This window comes from Protopterus annectens, chromosome 4.part1, assembly GCF_019279795.1.
Source record: "Protopterus annectens isolate FY-2018-M chromosome 4.part1, PAN1.0, whole genome shotgun sequence".
In the NCBI taxonomy this organism is placed as follows: Eukaryota; Metazoa; Chordata; order Ceratodontiformes; family Protopteridae; genus Protopterus; species Protopterus annectens.
The window spans coordinates 151,520,444-151,540,789 of NC_056734.1; the positions used below are offsets into that span (position 1 = coordinate 151,520,444).

General features: G+C 37.8%; 1 protein-coding gene across 8 annotated transcripts in view; it reads left to right on the plus strand.

Annotated features, from left to right (window-relative positions):
• Positions 1–20,346, plus strand: part of TNIK (TRAF2 and NCK interacting kinase) — a 1,728,926-nt gene that overhangs the window by 1,019,110 nt on the left and 689,470 nt on the right. For all 8 annotated transcript variants that reach the window (XM_044070048.1, XM_044070049.1, XM_044070051.1 and 5 more), the window contains exon 4: positions 19,966–20,091. In XM_044070048.1, the coding sequence (XP_043925983.1) occupies positions 19,966–20,091 (126 nt within the window). The remainder of the gene's footprint in view (positions 1–19,965; positions 20,092–20,346) is intronic.

Sequence of the window (20,346 nt, forward strand, 5' to 3'; positions counted from 1 at the left end):
CTCTGCAGCCAGCTGGTCAAGATGAGAAGGTCAACACTTGCACCACACCACATGGAACACATAGCCCTCTAGAACACACACCAGCACTACCGTCGCATAAAAAACACAAACCACACACCCACCTTCACAGAGGCTCTCAATAAAAATCTACACAAACAGCAGAGACCTCCAAGGCAGAAACGCACTCGACCACCACAACACAACACTAATCATGAGATCCATAACTCTTCTAAACAGTGTGCCACTCAACCAAAGCCTCTAAGGCAAAACAACATGCCCAACACACTAGTCATAGGTGACTCGATAGTGAGGCACACTGATGTTCCACTCACTAGGTTGAATAAGGAGAAAGTAACAGTCAGCTGCCGGTCAGGTGCCAGGATCTACCACGTAACGCACCCACTCAGGTCCCTCAACAACAGGTAGAAATATGACTCTATCATTGTACATGTGGGTATGAATGACCTGAGACATACCTCCCTGGACTACCTGAAAAGAGACATGGAGGAGCTCTCGGATTATGTAGCCCAGATAGGTATGACCCTATCCCTGAGCAGCCTCCTACCATCACCCAGAATGATATACCACAGTACAAGCAGAAAATGATTGATTTCAAAAATTGGCTAAGTTTCTGGGGTCATTCTAAGGGGATCCAGTATCTGTCTGCCTGGGATGACATGATTGACAAACCTACATGCTTTGCCAGAGACAGCCTGCATCTGTCACCCCTGGGATTCTGGATACTGGCCAAGGCTCTTGACACCCATATAGTGCCTTTTGTAGGTGGTTCTCAAAAGACCAAATTGCCACCATAACAGTTACAAACAAATGCATTCTGAGGGTCATGCTGCTCAATGATAGAAGTCTAAATCTCAAAATGCACTCGCTCGAAGCACTCCTTAAAGTAGAGAACATTGACATTTGTGCTCTAACAGAGACCCGGTTCAAGGCAGCAGATAGCACCCCTGCACTACCAGGCTATAACTCATTCCATACCTTTTGGCCCCAGAACTTGGACCTAAGCTCCAAAGGCAGTGGTGTTTCCATATTCATAAAGGATGTGCACACCTCCAGACTGGTAGCCCAGCATGATGCATCAGAGATATTTCAGGCGCAGCTAACATTGGGTAAGATAGCGATTCAGGTCGTAGCCTGCTATAGGTCCCCAACCATCACCCAAGACTCATATTCCACATTCCTAAGCACCATGGAGAATATTAGGGTCCAACCTAACACTCTCATACTGGGTGACTTCAACTACGCCTCCATTAACTGGGAAAACTACTCGTGTACCAATACACTTGCCCAACGTTTCCTGGAATTCATTAATTCCAATACCCTGGACCAGCTCATTCTTACCCCCACTAGAGATAGCAACATACCAGCTCATTGTTACCCCCACTAGGGGTAGCAACATCCTTGACCTGGTCATTAATAACATGGGTGACCATTGCTCTGTACCATTAGTCAACTCCTCCTAGTTAGCTCCGACCACAAACTAATCACCTTGGAAATCCCCCCCCCCCCCAAAGGTAACCACCATAAAAACTTCTCCAAAGCTAACTCTGGGCTCCTAAAAACAGAGGTGACTAACTACACGCCACCCATGCAATTGGAGAACAGCTGCATAACTGCCGAATCCTACACTAATGCCCTGAACGAACACATACACAAATGTATGGATCTTACCATACCCAATAGAACCAAGATGCTCTCCTCCAAAAAAGGAAGCCAGTCTGGTGGTTCCCTGCCATAAACAAACTCTACAACAGAAGGAGGAAACTGATGAGAAATAAGATGAAGTCCCAAGACTGGAAAAACTCCCTTATCAGCCTCAACAAAAAGTTGAGATCCCTCATGAAATCCTGTAAAGCTAGCTATGAAAACAGAATTGCAGCAGATAGTAAAGACAACCACAAGGCCTTCTATAGTTATGTAAAGAATCTCCACAGCAATACCCAGATTTGCTCAGAGCTGTTGCACAATGACACCTCCTATACCGAGCCAACAGATATTGCCAGTATACTGGCTGACAGATTCAGTGCCAACTTTATCCCTCTCTCCCCCACCAAAGGATCAATCACAATACCAGTAGATTGCCAGACATGCAGTATTACTGCTGCACAGGTTAAAACAGCACTGTCCAAAGCCAAGAATACAGATTGTATGGGACTTGACAATATCCATGGCTGTGTTTTGCATGAACTTCAGAGTGAACTGGCACCTCACCTGTGTGCCCTGTTCAGTCACAGCCTCACCTCAGGCTTTGTCCCTACCAAATGGCACACTGCTACAGTCATCCCTCTCCACAAAGGTGGAGTGACTACAGGCTCTGGGAACTATCGCCCCATTAGCCTGACAAGTCTGGTATGCAAAGCTATAGAACACATCATCATTGACCTAATAAACAAAGATATAGGGAACCGTCAAACTATGGATCCCACACAGTTTGGTTTTGTGAAGGGTAGATCATGCCTGCTCAACCTGGTCGACTTCTTTGAGTCAGTCACCAGAGCTGTGGATGAAGACAAGGTGGTTCATACAGCCTATCTTGAGTTGGCCAAGGCCTTTGATACCATTCCCCACTCAGGAATCATAGAAAAATGCACTAAACTAGGCATCAACCCCTATATCACTAGGTCGGTTGCAAACTGGCTCACAGATAGAACCCACAGTGTGAAAGTAGTTGACTCCAAGTCAGACTGTTGACCAGTCATGAGTGGAGCCGCACAGGGTTCGGCCCTGGATCCTCTCCTGTTTGGTATCTACTTCTCTGAAGTCCAGGCCAACACAAAGGGACTTTGGCTACAAGGTTCACAGATGATTGCAAGTTTGGAGCCATAATTAACTCCCCAACTGATGTTGACATCCTACAGAAAGGCCTCACAGAGACCAATGACTGGTGTCAGAACCATGGCCTTAAGCTCACTGCCAAAATATGTGTCACCATCCCCTTCGGGAAAAAAACGGTTCTCATGAATTACCACATTGATGGTAGTCCACTGAACACAGAAGGCATCATAAGAGGTCTAGGAACACAGGTTGACAGCAACCTCTCTTTTGACCACCACATTGCCACTGTGGTCAGAAAGTCCTTCTATGTGGCACATCTCATTACTAAGGGTTTTGCATCCAGGAAGAAAGAGGTCATTGTCTCCCTGTACTCTTCCCTCATTAGGCCAATCATCAAGTACAATGCCCCATTTGGCATGTACCTCACTAGACACCTACAACAACTGGAGAGGCCGCATAAATACCTCACAAAGAGGATCTTAGGCCTTAAACACTTGTCCTATATGGACAGACTCAAAAAACTCCAACTATTCTCCGTCCCATATCACCTACTTAGAGACGATCTCTGTTTGACTTACAAAGGCATGTCTGACCCAGCTCTGTTATAAATGCTACATCTAAAGAAATCCCAATCCCTGCACACTACATGCTCCAGAAACCTCAACCTCATTACCACAATCAACAGAACAGGCTGGAGGGACAGGTTCATAACCCAGAGACTGCCTATGCTATGGAATAGACTTCCCATACATGTCAAGCGGAGTGCCTTACTGTCCCTCTTCAAGAGAGATCTTGATGAGTGGATGGGAAATAGAAACTTCACCCTGGGGATCACTCCAGTGGCTCTACTTGACAGTGGCACTGGGAACTAAGGTCGGGTGGCACGACGCCAGGGTAATCCTATGGGCTAGGCTTGTAAAGGCTACAGGGCCATTAGCCTAGCACACACCTATGAACCCATGAACCTATATTCTTAGAGCTGCTATCAAAGATCTCAGTTATATTCTTTCATTTCAGCAGAATGTGTGCCACAAATTCTGTTATAAAATGTACTTGCTTCAAAAAGTAAAAAAAACATCTTTTTTGAAGAAATCCAGTGTATAATGATGAGGCCCTATAGTATACTGCCAGTAGAAACAGTCTAATATAATACCTTAGCCCTAGTCTGAATGAGGCAAAATATGCAAAAATATACATAGACATTAAAAAAAAATGTTATAAAATGTATCAACCTTGTTTGATTGTATTCACTTCATCTCGTTAGCTTTCATTTGTGTCATTGTTCTCATTTTGCTCTGCTGCTTTACACTTGTTTGTATGCTGTTTGTTTAGTAGTATATATATATATATATATATATATATATATATATATATATATATATATATATACACATACATATATGGGTTCACTACACATTACCGAAAACCCACAATACTGATGCCCATACACCCAAGACCAAATACTTGAAAGACTACAAGACCGACGGACCACAAGCGCGAAATTCAAAATTGCGAATGTTTGAAACACATACAGTACACACATACACAAACACACAGCTTCCCCCCGCAATCAAACAAATAAATTTACACTATATTTAAGCAGGGGGGGCAAACCCCCCTGCACCCCCTACTTTAATAGTCTAACTCCGAGATTGCACAAACACACACACAAGACAAACTCACACCCACTCATTGCAGTCCCGCACACACACACACCACAGTCACAACACACACTAAAGCCCCTCACAAACACATTTACACACACATACTTACCTGAACTGCAACACCAGAAGCGCTAACTCAAAATCTCCGAACATCGGGATTATGAAATTCACGCTTCTGGTCTTGCGATCATCTGGTCTTTCTGTGTTCTGGTCTCGGGATTCCGAGCGTCGGTAATATGGGCGTTCAGTCTTCCGTAGTGGACCCGTATATATATATATATATATATATATATATATATATATATATATATGGGTCTACTTTGTTTGATAGAAAACACGTTTCACGGAAACTCATTGCTTTGAAGCCTCATTTCACTGAAAATGAATTGCCTGAGTACAATTCACTGAAAGCTCACTTCACTGAAAACTCATTTGACTGAAACTCATTTCGTCTAAAAAGGTATATGCCCTGTTCCCCACTGTAGTGCGATCCTGGAGTTAGTATATATAGTAAGGAGGGAGTGGGGGGTGTATTCCCCCATACTGGGAGGTGTGAGGTGCGTAGCTCCCCACCCATTTTAAATATTGTAAACCACAGACATGCATACTTAAAAGTCAAATGAATAACTCTTTCCAGAATATAATATATACCCAAACAATGTGGGGGCTATGCCCCCCACACACACCCTTACTATATATACTAACTCCAGGATCACACTACAGTGGGGAATAGGGCATATACCTTTTTAGATGAAATGAGTTTCAGTCAAATGAGTTTTCAGTGAAGTGAGCTTTCAGTGAATTATGCTCAGGCAATTAATTTTCAGTGAAATGAGACTTCGACGAAATGAGTTTCCATGAAACGTCTTTTCTATCAAACAAAGTAGACCCATTTATATATAGTGTATGTGTGAGCTTACATATTATATATTGCAATAATCTACAAAGAATTCATACATGTATCACTCTGTAACCTTTGTTTTCACTGAAGAATTCACGAGGGACCAGCCCATTTACCCAGTTAATTAGTCACATAGGTTTATACATATGGGCATCACCATCATGGGTAAACTCTACCATTTGTAGGTGTCTGACAGGCCTGGCAGTGATTATCATTAAGTAATGTCATAGAGAAAATGTTATTGCTGTGTCTCATATACTCTTAATGTTCTTTATGCTTTGTGAAACACATTCAATTTGTATGTCATTTCTGAATCTGGACGAAGAGTGCATGACAACATAAAAAGTAATATTCTGGCTAAGGAGCCATTTTTTACTGCTCTTATTTTATTATCTACAAAGAAGAAAAATACTTCAGTTAGAAAAGTATAGTGCCATTGTCTTTTTTTATCAAGGGATGCATCATTCATTTATACTTTGTAGTAAATAGTCTGGTTTCTTTTTGATAGCTTGTATCAAGTACATTAATGTGCCATTTTAATATAAAGGGCTTCCTCTTGAGCTCAGGCAACCTTTGTTGGGATGCAGTTCTACAGCTGAGTCAGCCAGTAAGGAAAACAATATTCTTTTCTTCTTATAAGGAGTTTTATATCCAGTGGGACATGGTACTGCGGTGGTGGTGCTGCGTTAGCGTTGTCGCCTCACAGTAAGACGTTGTCCTGTTCGATTCTCAGCTAGAGCGTCTTCTGTGTGGAGACATGCATGAATGGACGTACCTTCGTTGAATTTTGTGCATCAGGGCCGGCAACTCAGCACATAAAAATCTACTGCCAATCATTAGTGGACCGGAGTTCCGCTGTGGCGACCCCTAACCGGGAAAAGCCAAAAGACACAACAACAACAACATCCAGTGGGACATGGTACTAAGAAGGGGTAACAATCTTTTTTTTTTTTCAGCAGCAACCCAAATTAGTGACAGTCTCTTCTTCCTATGACATTAACAGTTCTTAATTTTACATTGTGCTGCTGTTATCCCTGTTCTGCTGACAAACTTGGGTCTTCACCATGTAGTACCTTAAACTTCCTGTTGAGGAGGACCATGGGATATATGCAAATGGTCTGTTAAGGGCATACCAGTATTTTAGCTATATGGTGTCTGAATGCCCATGACTTTTTACTTTTTATGTCTTTATGGATACATTTAGGCCAGTTACAAAGTGTAATCATTTGAATGTTTAGTACAGGGTTTCTAAATGTTATAATCATATTAGTTAAAGAAGGCAGCTAAGCTGCCTCACAAACTCTGTAAAACTGTTTAGCATATGAATAACATATGTACACAAACTTCTATCACTGAGTATTTAGTAGTAAAGTATTATGAAAGGGAAGATAAAATTTGAGAAGTGGCCGGGGAGTGGAAATAGTATTCAGTTTTAAGTAGTAAATAAAGTATTAAGTCAAAGCATCATAGCTTCTCTGATATTGCTTTCAGTTTACTTATTTTTTCTGCAGTTCTTTCTGAAGACTTCTTCATTGAAATTCTTATACCATGTTCATCACCCAAACAGCCTAATTTTTTTCATTATAAATTTAGTTGTAACAACTTTCAAAGGCTATCCTGCAGCATACCATACAATAGATTATTCCACTAATAAGCCTGTTAATGCAAATTTCATCTGCTTCAAAAAAGGATATGTTGTGAGTTAATTTCATATTCAAGTAAGTCAACTGACAAAACACTTATACAACTTTGGAAACACACTCTGCAGTAATCATATTCCGGTCCCATATTATGAAGCAGAAATGTTTATGTTGTTTGCATGGACACTGACTGCTACTGTGCAAAAATGAATTTCACTCCTTAGCTCACAGAGAACTGTGAAACTATGTGATCCGCAGTGTTCTCTGTGTGGGCATTACTGATGAATAATGTCTACTAGGCATCACCCAACCAAGCACAAAGCATTTCAGGCTGAGTACCAATTAAAATAAATGCAAGACGACAAAGGGCATCCATGCAAGTCAAAAAGGTCTACTGTGAAGATAGCCGGCCTTCAACCTGGACTCATAATTTGAAATCACCATTGCAGGACTAGATATGATTTTCATAGCATAAAAGTTAAGCAGTGCCATAATTTTAGGTCAAAAGGTGACTAAATGTTCTATTAACTATGTCAAAAGGTCACTGGTTTATTGTTAGTACAAAGAATGGCCCAATATTTTCAGAGCGCTTTACGTTAAGGTAGTAATAAATTAACATTATATTTATAGATTATGACAAACACTGAAATATGATACAGTACTCACTCCACTAATCATTTGCATAATATTCAAAAGTAATGCTTGCAAAATCAGATTCTATACAACAAAAAAGTAATGCAGTTAATAATTGCTTCACAAAGTCAGGACTTAAAAAATACTAGAAATGCATCAGACACAGTGCAGTTATTGCAGCTGTTGCCAGACTAAACTTCCAAGTATTTAACAATGTCATACAGAAAAGATAGGCTTTTCAAGTCTAATCTAAAATTCTCTATCAGGTGTTTAGTGTCACTCAGCAAGGTATAAAGTACTACAGCATGGTGGCCACAGGAGTAATGTCACAAGATGTCAGTATGTTAGGCTTGTTTATAAAATTTATGACATTCAATTTCTGCTCAGTTATAAAAAGTAGCTACAGGAATGTGGGTGCAGAAAACCTTTTGATGTAAGCTGATCCCTGGGTTGACTGGGTTAATCAGGATAAGTCTTGTGATTTAACATCTTAAAGCAGACACTGTGTCCTATGCAGTGCTGCGGTGATTAGACAATTTCATGACAGCTCATAAACTGCCCTAGCCAGGGTATTCTTTATCACTTAAAATAACTACTGGTACCAAACATTAAAATAATACAACTACATCAAGCAGAAAGACATTTATTTAAATGTAATTAAAAGGCTTCTGTGGCACCTAAGTACTTTCAGAACTGTTTATCATTCTGCATCACTCGCAGTTTCCATAACTCCCCACCTATACCCAAGGTACATCTTATTGTACAGAATAAAACAAAACTTAATGTACATTGTATGATTTTTTATGCTACTCTTATTGTGGCTCTTGGTATCTCTTCTCTAGTGGTGGTTTGATTATAGAAGACATACTGAAGCTAGAACTGTTTACTGCTTGGCTATATAATATATCACCCACCCCAAGAGGCATACCTGAAAGGTTGACACATCTTGAAGGATATACAAAAACATAAATAAATAACAAAAGAACAATAGTGATACCATTTTCCTGATATTAGCAAATTCTGTAAGGTTTCAGGCTGCTTCTTTTTTAGTTCACCTGCACAGCAAAGACCACTAACTAATATCAACCTATTTCCTACATAATTGGTCACAAATGAGAGCAGACTTTAACTTATGTTTATTGTGTCAAACATTGATAGCAGAATGATTGGACAGAGTCAAAGGTTCATGGTGGGTTTCATGGGTAAGGTTTCAAAGTTATGACCTAGTGTCTTTCAAGAATTTTGAGTCCTGTAACCCCATAGTGATGTTGATGTTTGCTACTTCTCATGTATATAATATAGGTTATAGAGTATATATATATATATATATATATATATATATATATATATATATATATATATATATAGGTCATCCCAGCTTTTCTAATGCATTGTATTTGAATTATATTTATCAAATGAAATGCAATTTGAAAAGAATGAATGAAGCAGCAGTACTTCCGAATACCAGGAAGGGGTGAACTCTCCATTTTTCCTTTGTTGTACAATTTTGGATTGGAGTTGGTGTACTTAAGTTTCTGGATGTGTGGGGTATGCAGGAAGACTTGCCCTACTCCAGAAATACTTAGTTAAGGTATTTTCTATTTTTAATTATTTATTTGATAAAAAGACTTCAAACATTGTGAACTTTGTTGATTTATTATGAACCCCTCCACACACACACACACACACACACACACCTGTGTTTATCCATGTATGTATAAATATATACCAAATTAGACACTAATGAAAACATTTGTTAAGAATTGATACAAGTTATATGACAATGATTTAACATTTAGAGAAATGTTAGCCAAGTCGTAGATACATTAAATGTAAGTTAACATAACAGAAATTAAAGGTAAGTTAGAAATATGAAGGGAGAGTGAAATCAACTTATGGTATATTTGGATAGAAAGTCAGGTGAGAGAAAGTGGTAGAAGTAAGGAAATGAGTGCAGAAGCGAGAGAGTAAGGAGATTTATGGTATGAATCGGTATTCATTCACATTTAGGGATATAATTTATCCTGGTTTTGGGCAATAACAGAGACTGCTTTTGGCTAGGAAGTCCTTCAGAATGGTTTTGAAGGATGGTACTGACCTGATAGACAGAGGTATAAAGTTACAGGCCTTAACAACATGGTATGAATACAGACAGTGCCCAGCAGTTTGTATAGGTTTGTGGACAGACAGGTGTTTTTTGATCATTGGATCATAATGACCAACTGGGAAGATACATGGGTAGAATGTTATTTAGTCCTGGACAAGAAGAGGGATGCTGGATAATTTTATAGGTGGTAAGAAGCTGTCTGTATATCATTTGATAGGAGAAACTAATTTAGGCTTTCTAGTACTATACAGTTGGGGGTTCTGATAGGGATATTTGCTGCAAATTTAGCACATTTGTTATAACATTGTTCAAGTTTTGATTTGTATTTGATTTTTCTGATGCCTGAAGGTTAGTAAGGAGGGGTTGCTACATTTATTCGTGCTTGTTGAGTGGGACTGAGCAGTGATCCTATTGGATTATTTCTAGTCTCAGACCTGGTATAAAAGAAGTCAGAAAATAAGTCAAAAATAACCCATCACAGTTAGAGTATAACAATGATGTCATTCTCAGGTAGAATATGCACTTGTAAACAATCACACACAGTTAGATTACACAGTAGTCAGTGTTGAACTGTGCCAGACAGAATACGCATTCAGAGTATAATTATATCATTTTCATACAGGTTATATATTTATTTTATTTTATTTTTGAAAGATCAGTACATCAGTTCAAATAGAAATGACTTATAATGCTAACTGATATGCTTATTATGCAAATAATGATTTATACTATTTGACAACCATCAAACTTTATAACAGACTTGATCAATCATTAAGGTGAAACGTATCAATATTGCATTATGAATTGAATACGCAGGGTTAGAAAACAACTAGTTAACTGTAAGTACATCAAAGCCTAAATAAGTAATTTGTTTTTACAAAGGCAGAAAAGGAAAATAATGCATAATAAAGCTGTAGCCATCTAGAATTTAATTGGAATTTAATTTAACTTAATTATACAGGGTGTGCATTTTAATTACAGTTTGTACAGGTGAGGAAAACGAGAGGGGAACAGGTGTGGTGAGATATATGAATGTGTATGGGGGGAGTGAAGAAATGGGAGATTAAATCTGAAGTCATAACTGCTACACCAGGTGTGCATGTTTTGTATGATATCTTCTAGAACTGCAGCTTTGTTTAATGCCAGACAGATTATAAAAGGGAGGTCTTGAATCCAAAGAAGCTGTTGGAAAGCATAAAATAAAGCACAACCAAAAAAGGAAAATAAAATATTAAGTTGGTATCAGTTCCGAATATTCAGAGGCAGAAGAATTTGTTAGTTGTTGTTTTTGAATTAGAAAGTATGCACCACAAAAAAGGAAATAAGTTCATTAAATGTAGTGGATTACTTTGAACATTGAAGGAATACATACTAACAGAGAACAGCTTCATAAAACTAGACGTGCAGTATTAATTTATGTCTTACTCTTGTTTCCTATACTGTTTCTCCTGTCCCCCACATCTAAACCACTTATCACCTGTCACAAATATTTATTTCTCACTCTCCCCTCCCGTCTTCTCCTTTTTAGTCACCATTTGAAAGCTCATCTCTGACATTTGCTTTATGAGTGAGTAATAAACTGTCATACTTCTAACATGTCAACATGTTTCAGTGCTACATGATATTATATTTATCATGTTTTCATGATGGTATATGTGTATTACTACACATGTCATATGTGTATTAATCTATGTATTTACCAATCATTGTAATATATCATCAGTTTTCACCTATGTATATTCATTTTCTTTTATTTGTGCAGCTTTTCTCCCTGGAAAATGGACAAAATTATATGCTTCATGAATTCCACCCTATATACATACAACCAGCTGAACTCACATGCTTTGAAAGGAACACCTCATATTGTACTTTAAGAAGTTGAGATTTTGCACAACAACCATTTTGCCAGCAATACTTATCTGTCCTATGTCTTTGTTAACCTCACTTAAGTACAGTAAAGTCTCTCTTCTCCATCATTGGACTTTTCCAGTAAACAAATGTCAATAAATAAATCAATACATGGGTATTTTTTCCTCCCTAAAGCAAATTGTAAGATATGTTGTACTGTATATTTCAGACTGCACAATATTGGCACTGTTGATTCATGCATGTTAAACTTGTGAGAAAAACTTAACATTCTGTGTCATTACTGTGTATTTCACTTGTCAGCTGCTAAATGAATATTCTTAAAAATATACAGATTTAATACTTGTTGATAGCAAGCATTACTCCAGATGGAAATCAAAACTAAATAATATTCTGTGATGTCTAATTACTAAGTGTATAAATGAATAATGGAGAGTAGCTAGTGTCATAATTTCAAGGTGACTGAACCATGGCATGTTTTCTGTATGCAAAGAATTATGTTATTTAGTACTGTCTGAATAAATGGTTATGGTACTAATCTATGCTACAAGAATGTTGTCAATTAGTGATATCTCTGTATGATAACATCACTGTTAGTTATTACATAAATAATGTCAGTAAGGTTAAGTAATAATTAATACATTACAATAAATAAAATGAATAAAATAACATAAATTATTTATTTAGTAACAAAATAAAAAGTCTTAAGAACTGAGATCTTCAGTTACTGATCATTTCACTCATTGTACAGAAATGTTGTAGCAGTTTCCTTCTGCAGAGAAATATGAACATTGGCTAGAAATTACTGACTAGAGAGAAAAGTCTTCATTCAGTAACCTGGATAATAAGAGTCAAATGTTAATGAACATGCTCAGTGAAGCAGAAATGGGCAGTAGAAAGGTTTGTTCTCCTGTCAGCATCTGTTGTGTAGTACAGTGACAGGTGACCTCAGCTTCCTGTCAGATCTCTCACCTGAGACTCATGCAAATTTCAAAATGAAGTCCCATATCTGAGTATCAGAAACCTGTGTAATCTGTAACAGAGTGATGGGCAAAAAAAAAAAAATCCTTTAACATACTATCTAATTGTCATAGCATTTGAGATGCTTTAAAAATGTATGCCATGCCCATGATCAGGAACCATGACGTCAGTTTATTGCTGAAGCAAAGCTTCTAACAGAATCTGAAATGTTAACTTCTGCATCTGATTCATAACCCAACATTTTATATCTTTGAAGTTGTATCTCTTATAGAAAATGTAGAAAGAAGTTAATTAACTTGGTCATTAGCAAAAGAAGTCTCAAGTATACTGAGAAAATCATTTCTAAATGGAAACATACAGCGGCACACTATTTTAGAAAAAAATAATTACATTATAAACAAACCAAATACAGAATCACTGAAGGTCATGCATGTAACAGGTTTGAACACAGCTGTTTGCTGATTCTACTGTGAAGAATTTCAATTGGCACATTCAGGTAGAATGTGCAGTTCTGTCTGTGCTGGCCATTTTAGGTGCAGTACCCAAAGTAGTCTTCTGGCTTTATCAGAAAAAAAGCATCAAAACAGGTGTAGCTACCTGTCTTTCTGGCACAGAGGTCAAATTCCCAACTATATCTCAGGTAACAGGGGTTCAATTACCATCCCCAGCACAGGAGCAGCTAGGCTGGGAGGGTGAGGAATGAAGGATCATGACCCACTTGCCTCTGCCCGGGGAGAGAGAGTGGGGTTGTCCATACTTGGGAGTCACAGTGGGCAGTGCTAACTTCCTTGTAGAGAAGGGGAAGCTTACTGCTTCTCAGGCCTTGGGAGGTGAGGCAGGGATCCCTGGAAGAAAATCGCTGTGCAGAAGTGAGAGTACATCCACTGCTGTTGTCTCACCAGATGCGTGCATTAGGCGTGGAACAGCGAAAAGTGAAAACGTTGATTGTGCCCCTTGTGTGTTTCTGAATAATGGTTCCTCCCAGCTGACCCCCCATTCCATTGATGTGGAACAAAAGGTCTGATTGACTAGGGAGGAGGCAGATGATCAACAGAGAGTGGTGGCAGAGTGTAAAAAAATAAATAAATAACATAGAGCAGCTATTGTGATAAATGTGTCCCAAATCCAAGAATATGTTAGAAAAATTATGCTTGGTGGAGCTTATGAAGCAATTACTGTATATCTTTGTAAGTCCTGAACATGCTGTTTGAAATGTCCTATCAGGATGTTGGAAAATGGACAGAATGTAGGTCAATATTGCTGTCATTGTGAAAAATGCATGATAGATTTTCTGGCCTGTGAAGAACATGTGAGGTGCTGCTGAAGTAGAGGATGACAAAAGATGGAGAAGAGAGACTGTACTGTACTTAAGTGAGGTTAACAAAGACATAGGACAGATAAGTATTGCTGGCAAAATGGTTGTTGTGCAAAATCTCAACTTCTTAAAGTACAATATGAGGTGTTCCTTTCTAAGCATGTGAGTTCAGCTAGTTGTATGTACATAGGGTGGAATTCATGAAGCATATATTTTTGTTTTTTTAGCTGAAGTAGCATACACTACAGGGAGTTCTGATGAAGCTATAGCATATGTTGTATATTATAATAAACATGAGAAAATATGTGTTGTCTTTGTAGCTTTCTTGAGAAGGTGCCTGATTTTTGTGGTATTAAATATGCTGATTATTTTAGGCAGTTCTGCTGATGGCACTGAACCATAGGAGTTGTCAATTCCTGGTTTTCTGCTATATGCAACATATACAAGAGATAATCCAGCTGTTCTGTGTCATACTGTACTGTGGAAAAAGTGGGAATTGTACTGCATGGCAGATTCATGTCATAAAACTGTTTGTGTTCTTGTCCTAAGCCAGGGTGTGCATAACACTATTAAAAGTTCTGCTTTGCTTTTAGAATATTTGCCCAGCATTCTCACTTCGGGATTTCCTAGAACACTTTTGACATTCCACCACAGTAATACTTGCCAAGGGTTGTTTTAATGTGTTTTGAGAATATTACATTATAAAACATCACGTTAATGGTATGTGTCTCATTTTGTGCATGTACCTTTGTGAATGAAGTAGTGGTATTGTTAATATTATAATAAAGCTGGGAGTTGTTCCTGTGGTACAGAGTTTGATTCCCACAGCCCTCATTTGCCTACTATATCACCTTGGGCAAGTCTCTTAACTAAATGTTGCTCCCAGGTTGCCCTTGAAATGGGACTGTGTGCCCAGTAGACCTACTAGTTCAACAAAGGGGCATTTATGTATGTCGAGCATAAATGAGATCACTGTATTCATAATTTCTGTAAAACTATAAATCAATTATGTAGTATTGTTTTATAGGTTCATTGGTAAGTAGTAGGCTAGCTGACCTAGAGGGCTATTTTAAGCCTAGCCAGGTTCCCTTCTTGTGCTTGAAGTAACCTATCCCATTTGGTTATAGACTGGCCTTACACATCCCACGGTTGATAATTGTATATTACCCCTAAAGAGAATAATTGGGAATCTTGCCATAGATAATTTGAGGGGACCCATATAAGGGATAAAGAATTTAAGAGCTGCCTCTGATTATGAGTAGTATGGGGGGGCAGTCCTGGGGTAAATTTTCTGTTTCCCATCCATGGATCTAATTTGTGCATGAAAAGGGACAGGGATAAACTTTGTTTTGTGTGGATGGGGAGTCAGTTTGTCAGCAGTGGTACCCTCTGTGAAATAACACCTGCCCCTCCAAACCATTCTGTTGATGTTGCAGAAGAGGTTCAAAACCCTAGACTGAGTACTTCTGAGGTCATTGGACTTGTTGATATGTGGTAAATTCATCAGTATTGGTTGGAGGATGCTTTGTATGCTACATTCAGGTTACTTTGTAGCAGTCTGTAGGATACCGAGTATAGTGACAAAACTTTGAGTCAGTCCATTTAGAACATTTGTTTAGAACTAGTGTCCTTTTAGTAAGGTAACACTGTGGGTGTTCCAGCTGTTGCATGTATCTGGATAGATACATGCCATGGGTGCATTATATTCAATCATTGGCCTAATGAAGGCTAAGTAAAGGGGGGGACGATAACACCCCTAGATCTAGGCAAAATCCCTTTGTTTATAAGATAGAAGGACTTTCTTATATCAATAAACGCAAGTTGGTCAAAAGTTAGATCACTGTCCACACAAGTTCCCAAATCCTGAACAACTGGGCCGCTTTTTAGAGGTGTATTGCCAATGTTGTATTTCCCTTGAGTAAATGACCTTTCAAAGGATACACTAATACATTTTTTGGCATTTAGTTTCTGTCCATGATTTTGGCACCAGTTATTTATTTGAGGCAAACCTTCCTGCAGGATGGATTAGCCATCCGCAAATAAATTAGCCTTCCTGCAGGATGGCTAAATCATTTGGAGATTCAGTGACTGTTCCATAGCTTGCAGTCATCTGCAAACTATTATTATTTATTATTAATATTTATAATTTAATATTACTGTTTATTACATTAAGATATCATTATGTTTTCAGTTGTTGTTGTTGTGTCTTTCGGCTTTTCCTGGTTAGGGGTCGCCACAGTGGGACTCCGGTCCGCTAATGATTGGCAGTAGATTTTTTTACGTGCCAAGTTGCTGGCCCTGATGCACAACCTTCAACGAAGGTATGCCCATTCACACATGTCTCCACACAGAAGATGCTCTAGCTGAGAATCTAACAGGACAACGTCTTACTGTGAGGCGACAACGCACATGTTTGATGGAATGATTTTTCATTGCCAGTTAAGAACCATGACTGTCACATGACAAACTAGCTTGGCTACAAAAAAAATAAATAAATAACTTGCAGTTTTAAGCTTAACATACAGCCTTCATACAGCCCACATTCACTTTCTAGACAGTACACTCTAAACATACATTTCAAACACGTACTATGTTCCCTTCTTATATACAACTAAGTACAAAAGCCACAAATGCTACAAAATGCTGACCATGCAAACACAAGCCACACATGCTACAAAATGCTGACCACACACACACACACACACACACACACACACACACACACACACACAGAGCAAGCCCCAGCCACTCACTACAATAGAGGCACATCACAGCTCCCACCTGCACACACAAAGATAGACAGACACAGGTGCGTGCAGACGTACTGCAAGTAGCCAGCTACAGTACTGCAACATTTCTACATGTATAAACTGCTACATTTCAAACCCTCACTCACTAACTCAAACAAAACACCACACACCACGTATTTTCAGCAACTAACTATAAACTTTACTTTCACAAAACCCACCTCAAAAAACTTAAACCACACACAAACACACATACACATAATCATCTGTATTGTATAGCAGCCATCTGTTACTGAATAACACAGATGCCATACTCACCATATAGATACCTGCATATGCACTGTCTCTGGCTCAGTTTATATATTCATTGAGATTGCACATTCACCACTGGGACCCAGTGTGGTGGCACTTGAACACCAGGATAAAAAGGGACGGCAACCAACCACTTCATACCCTTACATAATGAAGTTCTCATTCTGCATTGTCGTACTAAATAACAGGTTTTTAGTGATTCAGGGAAGGTAAGCAAATTAAATAGAATTTAAGACAGAATTCAGCTCGGCGTGATGAAGCATATTGTTAAAAATAGCCTGTTGAAAAGTTTTTAGTGTGCTGCAAACAACATCTGAATATTTAAGATTAAGGCAGTATCTTGGGGTGGACATAACCTTCCAGTGGTGAATATTTATGTTTTTATGTTTAAAGTATTTTTCATACCACCCATGTCTGTATCACACATTTAGAGAACTGTATTTCTTGGAGATGTGCCCAGACTAGGACATGTTAAATTCAGACAGAATATGTGAATTTAAGAACTGCATTCTAAAATAAAAAAGTTATATGTTTTTCAAACTTTGTAACATATTTATTTATATGCAGTATAAAAATGAACAGATTAGATTTTTTTATGTAAAACATGTACAATGCACAAATGTATTATAGAAGTGCCATGACGCATATTACAACAGTATACTTCATTGTTACAAAATGGCACACATTTGTTGTTGCAGCCTTTTGGCGTTTCATTTTCAGTGATTCGAAGGTTGACACACTGTATGCTGGCCTTTCCTTGGGTACCCACTTATATGTTGTCTAAAAATTTCAAACTTGGTGAAAAGCTACATGAATTACAATATCCTTATTTTGTTTACTGGTAGTAAGAAATGAGACTTTGTTATTAAGGTGACACTGCACTTTTGTCAACACTTGCGTTGTGTATCTTTAAGCAAAGCCTTGTATCAGCTGTGGAATTATTGCCAGTCAGTTTTATTGCTGCCTCTGTGGTTAGGCCACTCAGAGTTAAAGGCAAAGGAGATTTGTTATGCTTTTACATTTGATTTGAGTTTGTGTGAGATGGGAGGTAATATATTTAGAGATCAAGGATGTAGGGACAGAGGCATCCAATTTGGGGGTGCAGGGGGCAAATATCCTGCAAAATCATATGTTTAAGTTTGTGTAATGTTTCTATAGGTGACACATTGTGGTCGAAACATTTTGCTTTTTTAATTTGTTCATTTTTATATTCTGTTATGCACCTCCCCATCAATTATTCTGATTCTGAGTGTGAAACGTGCATCTTCTGATGGATACTTCAGTGATGTTTTAAAATTGCATTCACTGGTCCCCATTTCACTTATGGTGAGATTTGTGGTCAGATGTTAGGATCTAAAACTGTAATCTGGGTGAGTAAATATAGGGTTGAGCCTCAGAGTTACAGCAGCATGTGGCTGTCTGTTGAGCAGAGGCAGTTAGAGATTCCATTTGGATGCATACCAATATACTAAATAAATAGATCAATGTTTGGATTTTTTGGTATTCCTCTTTTATAAATAAATGTAGAACTTTATTTCTGACTGATATGTGGAACAATGCTGCCATGATATATTGATTTGTACTATGCAGGGAACAAATGTTTACCTAAACAAATGCAGTTTGTCTATCTGTCTTCTCTTCTGGTACCTTGAACTGTCCTAGGATATAATCAGGTACCCTGCACTGGCATTTTTTGCCAATGTAATTCTCCAGCTCTCTAAAATTATTATTGTATCTCTGAACAGAATTATCTTCTGGAAATTATATTTTAAAATATTGTCCATGAATTATCTTTGTACTGGTAGTCTACTCAGATAGCTGCTGAAAAAAATTGTCTAGTGGAACTAGCCACTTAACAAATTCAATAAATAAACAAATTAAATTAAGCAATACCAATACTAGAAACTGCTAGGACACATTTTAGTAGGTGCTAGGCTTCATTAAAACTAATGTCATCTTCAGTCTAGACTCTTTCTACTAATACTAATGGGAATGAATTCAGCGTAACCTTGGCAAACATTCTTTGACCATTTCAGCTTGCAGACTGCACTTTTTCTGGGTTTTGCTGCATTAGACTGTGATGCATAATGATTAGTTATGCTTTTCTTTTAGAATATGCTGTAGATTGTTTCTCTGTCAATTGTTTACAGTCACTCATACTTAAGATTTACTTTGTAGGGGCTGGAGTTTTAATTATATCAGTCGTGTGGCATTCTGACGCCTGAAGTATGATCAGGCTTACATCTGATTTCAGTTTGTTTTGGGGACACTGTTGTAGAGATGTCTACTAATGCTGCCAAAACTTGGGTGATAATAGAGAACACTGAAGTTTGAAATATTATGGCTAAAGTGTAGTTTTTCCACATGTGAGCTGCTGTCCTAACATGTTAAATCACTATTATCACCGTGCAAGCATCTAAAATACCTATTCAAGTTATAATGTTGTACTATAATTGTTATGTGATTATTTATTAAATTTTATTCTAGTGACAGTTTTAAATAGATAAGATAAATGAGATTTAAGAAATATATTTTTAGTAGTTAAACACTAATTTTCAACTGTCTGATGTTTAACACTGATTAGTGAATTAAACTTTATTAATAATATAAAGTGATATTATTTAAACAAATAGATATATTATTTGTAATAAATCTGTAATGGGGACACTGGACTATATGACTATTTAAAAATTGTCTCTAGAACAGAATTGTATAGCTTTTAGGTATTAAATTAATTGATTTCTATATTTAATTCAATATTAGTCCCCTTCCTGAAAAAAAACAGCTATTACACTTGCCTTCAAGTGAGGATAATGGAGATCACTGGACTGTACGTAACTCGTGTTCATATTCATAGATGCGAGTTACACTCAGTCCAGTGTTCTCCATTATCTCCAAAACATGCATATGTAGCTGTAGCTCTCATCTCTAAAAAAGGAGAAACTGAAGGAATTAAAACACAGCATGAAGACATTACAATATATAATTGTACTGTTTGACTTCTAGGATGAAGAAGAAGAAATTAAGCAAGAGATAAACATGCTGAAGAAATACTCACATCATAGAAACATAGCCACATACTATGGTGCTTTCATTAAAAAGAATCCTCCTGGAACAGATGACCAACTCTGGGTAAGTGACCTGTATTTAACCTGCTTTGGAGTTTTGTTGTAATGTTTAGCTGATGTGCTGGGTTAGCAAATCCTATTAACAGATGTATCACTATGTGTCCAAGTGGTTGAAAGAAGAAGGAGGAACACATCGCTTCATTACTGAACTGCATTTATATTGGCATCTCTTAATAATATGTTTGTATTAAAGTCACTGCACTATTTCTTAGTGTGGATTTTGTTTTATTTTTTATTTATTTTTATTTATTTATTTGAT